This window comes from Camponotus floridanus, unplaced genomic scaffold (genome assembly GCF_003227725.1).
Source record: "Camponotus floridanus strain SB8 unplaced genomic scaffold, Cflo_v7.5 scaffold106, whole genome shotgun sequence".
Classification (NCBI taxonomy): Eukaryota; Metazoa; Arthropoda; class Insecta; order Hymenoptera; family Formicidae; genus Camponotus; species Camponotus floridanus.
The window spans coordinates 153,917-161,722 of NW_020229222.1; the positions used below are offsets into that span (position 1 = coordinate 153,917).

The 7,806-nt window shown below is 52.4% G+C and overlaps 2 protein-coding genes across 2 annotated transcripts; both read left to right on the plus strand.

The window, feature by feature from the left end:
• The first annotated feature begins 257 nt into the window (after positions 1-257).
• Positions 258-3,191, plus strand: LOC112638904. Its single transcript, XM_025411487.1, has one exon. The coding sequence runs from the start codon at positions 258-260 to the stop codon at positions 3,189-3,191; it is 2,934 nt and encodes a 977-aa protein (XP_025267272.1).
• A 1,412-nt stretch (positions 3,192-4,603) lies between these two features.
• On the plus strand, positions 4,604-5,360 carry LOC112638908. The gene has a single exon (XM_025411493.1). The coding sequence runs from the start codon at positions 4,632-4,634 to the stop codon at positions 5,358-5,360; it is 729 nt and encodes a 242-aa protein (XP_025267278.1). The 5' UTR covers positions 4,604-4,631.
• Positions 5,361-7,806: the final 2,446 nt, after the last annotated feature.

Consider the following 7,806-nt stretch of genomic DNA (forward strand, 5'->3'; position numbering starts at 1 on the left):
GCTTGTCGCACCGCTCGTTGCACTGTACACTTGTCACGTTGAACTCGAATAAACTGTCGTTTTGTGTGAATATCACGAGTTTCACTGCACTGGCCTATCCTCCACGTTCGCGCAATCTCTTGCCGGATCCGCTCGCGAACATTTCTGGTCCTTCGAGCCGGATATTACCATCATCCGCGTCCGCTGTTTCGTGAGTGATCCTCTCGTGCAGTTTGTGGAGTGAAGTGACCTCTGAAAAGACAAAAGAGATATTAGACATGAGTGCTGAAGTGAAGGTGCTGCTGGAAGCGCAGCACGACATTCATGGTTGGATCTCCCGCGCCGTGGACAATCTGAGGAAGATGGGCGTGAGCAACATCACCCGCGACGCCATCCAAGCTCGCCTCGGCATCCTGGACAATCTCTGGCAAAAAATGGAGACCCAGCATGAGCTCATTCGTGCGGCGCTGAAGGACAAGTATCAGGAGAGTGAGTACGCTGTATCTGATTTTATTGAAGTCGCGGAGAATACTTACGTGACACAACGTAGCACGCTGACCAGCTACGCTGAGAAGCTTAAGGGCGAAACGCCCGCCGCGCTCAGAGGCGAGCCGGACCACGCTCGGGCTCCTAAAACCTCGTTGCCGCGCATCAAGCTTCCGACGTTTGCGGGATCTTACGAAGAATGGCCGTCATTCCGCGACCTCTTCCAATCAGTCATCGGGGCGAATGAGTCAGTCTCCGACATCGAGCGATTTCACTACCTCCGGTCTTGTGTCAAGGGAGCCGCTGAAAAATTGATAAAATCATTAACGGTGACCGGTGATAATTACCATCGCGCTTGGACGATTTTGAGCAAGCACTTCGAAAACAAAAGGGAGCTTATCCGTTCTAATTTCGCCGCGTTCACCTCCGTTCCCAAAATGAAGTGCGAGTCAGCGGGAGAACTCGGTCGCATTCACAACGCCGTAACGACCGCGGTGAACGCGCAGGAGAGTATAGGGAGACCCATCAACTCCCACGGTATGGATCTCCTCAATTTTCTCACCGTCGAATTGTTCGATTCGCGTACACGGATGGAATGGGAGTCCTCGACCTGCGACTCCACTGATCCGCCAGACCACGGCGCTCTCGTCAACTTCATCGCTAAGCGCATTCTCACGCTAAACGCCGCTAGGCCACGAGTGTTGCAACCAAACTCCGATGGCGCGTCGCGAACCGCGAAAGCTCACCACACGAAGACCGGATCCGATCACTTGAAGTGCGCACTGTGCCAGGGGAAGCACACCCTCATGCAGTGTAACGACTTCAAGGCAAAGTCCGCGATAGACCGAAAGTCCTTTGTAGAGCAAGGTAGACTGTGCTACAACTGTCTCGGGAACCACATGATCTCCAAGTGCCAGTCTGTGAAGACCTGTCTGACGTGCAAGGGCAAGCACCACACTACACTGCACGACGCGTACACGTCGCCCTCCTCCAACGAGGTGAACGCCCTGTCTGCGATGCACTCCTCGTCTGAGCGTAAAGCGATCCTCCTCGCGACAGCTCGCGTGCACCTCACTGACCGCGCCGGGGATCTTCATCCGGTCCGAGCGATGCTCGATCAAGGATCCGAGGTGTCGATCATCTCCGAAGCACTGGTCCAACGGCTGAGACTTCCCCGCTCCCGCTCCTCAGTGTCCATAATCGGCATCGGCGAATCACGATCCGGGTCAACCCGCGGGAGAGTGGCACTCAGTCTCTCCTCGATGATCACCGGAGCCAAACTCAAGGCCGTCGCTTTCGTGTTATCGCGCCTGTCGGCCTATCAAGGTTCTTCGGTGAAGAACCTCCCCTCCTGGCCTCACGTTCATGGTCTTGAGCTCGCCGACCCCAGGTATCAGGAGCTCGATCCGGTAGAACTATTGTTGGGCGCGGAAGTCTGCTCAACCATTCTTGAAGTCGGCCTTCGCAAGGGTAGTCCTCAAGATCCCATCGCCCAGAAAACAGCCCTGGGATGGATCCTGTCAGGGGGGTCCAGCGCAGCACCCTTCCAAGGACCCCGTAACTCCTTGCAGTGCACTGTCGACCAAGAGCTCAATCAGCTTGTGCACAGCTTTTGGGAGCAGGAAAGGGAACTCCCCTCCTCCGGTGCCCTTAGACCGGAGGATCAAGAGTGCGAGACCCTCTTCATAAGTACTCACCAGCGGATGGCGTCCGGAAGATACGTAGTACGACTCCCGTTTTCTTCCCCGCCAACGTCGCTAGGTGGAACCCGTAAACCGGCTGAAAGTCTCTTGTCAGCGATGGACCTTCGGAGCAAGAGAGATCCTGAGTTCGGCATCCGGTATCGGGAGTTTATGCAGGAGTACGAGGACCTGAAACACATGAGTCCTGTGAATACGGTCGGTACCGCAGGATGCTACCTACCTCACCACGGAGTCCTCCGCCAGTCCAACTCCTGCAGCAAGCTCCGCGTCGTCTTCAACGGGTCGCAACGTACCGCCTCGGGGGACTCCCTCAACCGACATCTGCTGATCGGCGCCAACTTGCTGCCAGCACTAGCTGATGTCCTCCTTCGCTGGCGCCGGCACCGCTTCGTGTTCGTCACCGACATCGAGAAGATGTTCCGGCAGATACTCGTCCACCCTGAAGATCGTTGCTTCCAGCGGATACTCTGGCGTCCAAAGGCTTCCGGCAAGATTCAAGAGTACGAGCTGAACACCGTGACCTACGGGCTCGCCTGTGCTCCGTTCCTCGCTGTCCGCACTCTCCACCAACTGGCGGCCGACGAGGAGGCACGAGCCCCAAAGGGAGCAACCGCTCTGCGCCATGACTGCTACATGGACGACGTGATCACCGGGTCGGACACCTTGCAGCACGCGGTCGCCCTGCAGACGGAGCTCCGAGAGCTCTGCACGGCGGGCGGGTTTCCGCTGCGGAAATGGGCCGCCAATAGCGAGGCCATCCTTGAGGGTGTTCCTTCCGATCATCGACTCAAACAGGCACACCATTCCTGGGAGAGCGAGGTACACTCCACCTTAGGCCTGCGTTGGCATCCAGCCAGCGACGACTTCTCCTTCGCCATCCAGCCTCGAAGCACTGGCGAATTCACTAAGAGGCGAGTCCTGGCGGAAACGGCACGGCTATTCGACCCCTTGGGATGGCTCGCTCCTGTGATCATCCGCGCCAAGATCTTAATCCAGTCAGCATGGTTGAAAAGGCTGGACTAGGACTCTCCGCTCCCAGCGGAGGACGCTCAGTCTTGGCAGCGCCTCCTCTCCGAGCTCCATTTGCTGGAGCACCTCCGAATAAGGCGCTGGCTGGGTGTCATTCAACAGGATCCGACGGTCGAGATCCACGGCTTCGCCGACGCGTCTGAGCGTGGATACGCGGCCGTCGTCTACCTTCGCGTGTCCAGTACGGAAGAGACGTCCATCCACTTACTGGCCGCGAAAAGCAAGGTCGCGCCGATTAAGCCCGTGACGCTCCCACGGCTGGAACTCTGCGCTGCCTCCCTGCTGACCAATCTCGTTCACCACCTCCGGTCATCACTGGAGGTGTCGGCGCCAGTATATCTCTGGTCCGACTCCAAGGTTGTCCTCCACTGGATCAAGGGTCATGCTTCACGATGGAAAACCTACGTGGCCAATAGAGTGTCGCTGATCCAGGAGCGGCTCCCCGAAGCGCAGTGGCGACACGTCCCGGGTCAAGAGAATCCTGCCGATTGTGCTTCCAGAGGGATCGCTCCGAGGGATCTGCTGAACCACCCCCTATGGTGGCAGGGCCCCGGCTGGCTTCTCGGCGACTCGTCACTATGGCCAGCCAGCGACGAGGCATCAATGGTCAGCGTTCCTGAAACAAAAACCACGGTATTAACGGCCATCAGCAAGATCAGACCGGAGCCTGAAATACTCCTACAGTTCTCAACACTGCATAGGCTCTTACGTGTCTCTGCTTGGTGCCTTCGTTGGCGCCGGACCGCTCGTCATCCTCCCAGCGTCGCACTGCTCTCGGACGAGCTCGACGCCTCCCTCATTCGCTGGCTGAGAATCGTCCAAGGGATCCACTACGCCGTTGAACTAACCGCCGTACGAGAGTCTCGCCCAGTGCCTCGCGGTAGCCACCTGGCCAGGCTGCATCCATTCATCGACGATGACGGGATCCTGCGCGTCGGCGGCCGCCTGAAACACGCAATACTCACGTACGATGAACGACATCCTATGATAGCGCCGCCCACTTCATGGCTCACCAAGCTCGTGATAGAGTCTTGCCATCGCCGGACGCTTCATGGAGGCACTCAGCTCACTTTGGGGCTCCTTCGCCTCCGCTTCTGGGTGCCGCAAGGTCGAGCCGTAATCAAGCGGACACTGCACCGGTGCGTGACATGCACCCGCTGGCGAGCCCACACTCCACGGCCCCTCATGGCCGACCTCCCTCGGGGGCGAGTCACTCCAGCACGCCCTTTCCTGAGGACAGGAGTCGATTACGCTGGGCCGATATTCCTCCGCACTTCCAAGGGGCGAGGACATCGAGCTCACAAGGCGTTCATAGCCGTGTTCGTCTGTCTCTGTTCCAGAGCCGTCCATCTTGAGGTAGTATCTGACTACTCCTCTGACGCCTTCCTCGCAGCATTCCGCAGGTTCGTTTCCCGTCGCGGACTGTGCGAGGAAATGTACTCGGACTGCGGAACTAACTTCATCGGAGCGGACAACCAACTCCGAGAATTCTTCCGCGCGTCGTCCTCCGACGGCCGTCGCATCTCTCGGGAAGTCGCCAAGGAAGGAATATCCTGGCGCTTCAATCCTCCCGCCGCGCCGCACTTCGGAGGCCTCTGGGAAGCGGCGGTGAAATCCATGAAACATCACCTGCGACGGGTGATAGGAGAGACTACGCTCACCTTCGAGGAGATGAGTACTCTTCTTTCACAAATCGAAGCATGTTTAAATTCTCGTCCATTGCAGGCTTTATCAGATGACCCCGACGACATCACCGCATTGACTCCAGGGCATCTCCTAATAGGCGCCCCTCTACTGGCGGTCCCAGAGCCTTCCCTAGCCGAACGGCCTCCGAACGCCCTATCCCGGTGGCAGCTGCTACAACGAATGCGTGACCACTTCTGGCAGCGATGGTCTCAGGAGTATGTCCACGCCTTGGCACCTCGATCAAAATGGCTCAACTCCGAGCCCGCCCCGGAGGTCGGAACATTGTGCCTCATCCGCTCGGAGATCACCCCGCCTTCCCGATGGCCCCTCGCGCGAATACTCGCCCTGCATCCAGGAAGCGATGGCACGGTCCGCGTTGTGACTGTCCGCACCTCTACCTCGGATCTCGTTCGGCCAGTCGTAAAACTCGTCCTTTTACCGGGAGTCAAGGAGGCTCGCGCGTCCGTAGACGAATAATGCTTGGGCACTATTCTCCCCGCGTTATGTAGAGTCTTGCGCGCCTCACTACATTGTACATATTGTATATATCGTGTATATATTTTTTTTTATTATAGCTGTCCGTCGTCCATCTCGCGTTCTCGCCGCGATTTCCTCATTCGCACATCACTAGTCACCCACTCACTGTACATTGTGCATCCCCGAGCGATGCACAATCGATCTCCATTAGTCATTGCACTTCACATCGCACTACTTCTCATTATTTCACTGTAAATATCACCGTACTTCACTACCGCAACTCTCAGTCTAGCGAAAGATAGAAATCAACTGAACAACACGTGTTGTTATATTGCGTCACACATTCCATTCATCGATCGCGATCCAGATACCGCCAATTGAATCGCTTGCGACATCTGTCCGTCCCCGCTCATACTCGCGAATTTCGTCACGCGCTGACGAGGCGGGCGGGATGTTCGAAATGCGTAATCAATCATCTCAATGTAAAATTTCGCGTTGCTAAAATCCGTATTTCAAATCTAACGGGCATCGAGAACTTTCTCGAGCCTTCGTTCGGTAAACAAAAACTCGAACGTTCGAGTCAGAGAGAACGCTCGTTTTTTGCACCGCCTAAAACCGCTTGAAATTAAGCGGTTGACAATAACATTGTCAACCGCCGTCAAACTAAAACAACATACGGGCATGCGCGCCCATACGTCACGATCAGCTGATGGCCAATCAGCTGATCGAAAAGGGTCGTGCGCATGGCAAACGTCACAACGCTATTTCCTGACCTCATCGGCGGCCAATTATGCGTGGCGCCATGAGGTCACCGCCAAATTTCAAAGTTAATTGGGCCACGTCGCAACGGGGCCCAAAATCCGCCCGGTATATAACGAGCCCAGCGAGAGGGCACGAGGAAGTCTCGCACTTTTCGCTTTCCATACCGCTTAATCTCACCGCTCACTTAAACCGCAAAATATTATACGTCAACCGCTATTCTTCTCGGACTTTGATTTTCCGCACGCTCGATCTATCACGCCGCTCGCGATCTCCCGCGAGTTTAACCGCTTCGCTTGTCGCACCGCTCGTTGCACTGTACACTTGTCACGTTGAACTCGAATAAACTGTCGTTTTGTGTGAATATCACGAGTTTCACTGCACTGGCCTATCCTCCACGTTCGCGCAATCTCTTGCCGGATCCGCTCGCGAACAATATATATAATTAATATATTATATATATTTATATTTAGCTTGTAAAATAGATATATATATTTATTTACCTTACTCCAATTATCATACCGTACTGGCTCTTGCCAATTTTTAATTAATAATTTAATTATTTATTATTTATAACTTGCACTTTATCACTACTCAAAATGCGGTTAATGATACATGTCACTAATGACCCATATGACACATGTCATTAATATCGAAAAGCGTCGCTAGCGCAATCTTCTGTCGAGAGTAGGAAAAGGACATTTTCGCTTTCTATGTGTTGTGTACATATGCGTGGACGACGACCATGATGATAATGATAAAGACGTTTCTTAATTAAAAATTTTCATATTTCGACTTTGCATTATGATATCTCCGTTAATAGATCACGCAGCGCAAAAAGAAAGATACTTTCTTTATACAATTCAAACTCGCTCTATCGAGTAAGACTAGTAAGAATTCGATCCGTTCAGCCGTTATTGAAATCCGATAATCTAAGTTACTCTCAACTGTCCGACTCGCGTATAGATACACGGTGTGCCGCGCAATGCTTCGCATGAACTTGGCGCGAGACACTACCGTCTCTTGATATTACGAATTTTGTTAAGAAATAATTTGAGTGTTCCAGTCGAACATTAATAAAAACTCCACGTAATACATTTTCAGAAATAATAAAAATGAATGACGGAAAATATATTCATTTTGGACTTAAAGAAGGTTTAAAACATTCGATTAAAATACATTTTCAAACATTATTGTATCCAATAGAGATAATTGAAACTAAATATTAATATCGATGGTTTGCCTATTACAAAAAGTACGAGTAGTCAATTTTGGCCTATCTTAAGTGCTTAGTTGCAAACTTTTACACAGAACCATTCGTTATAGGCATTTATCATGGCAATTCGAAACCACAAGATGTCGATGTTTTTCTAAAGCCGTTTGTAGACGAAGCAAAACTCATTCTTGATTCCGTTTGAATATTAATGGGGGAATTATTCGTATTAAATTTAATGCTATAATATGTGATGCTCCAGCAAAATCTTTTGTTTGTGGTATTAAAGGTCACACAGGTTATTTCAGCTGCACTAAGTGTATACAAGAAGGTAAATTTATTCACAATAAAGTTGTATTTTTAGAACAAAATTCAATCTTGAGGACGGATCTTTCATTTAAAAGTAGACAGCATAAAGAACATCACGTTGATCAAAATTTAACTAAACCAACTACATATTTTAGAGACTTTAGA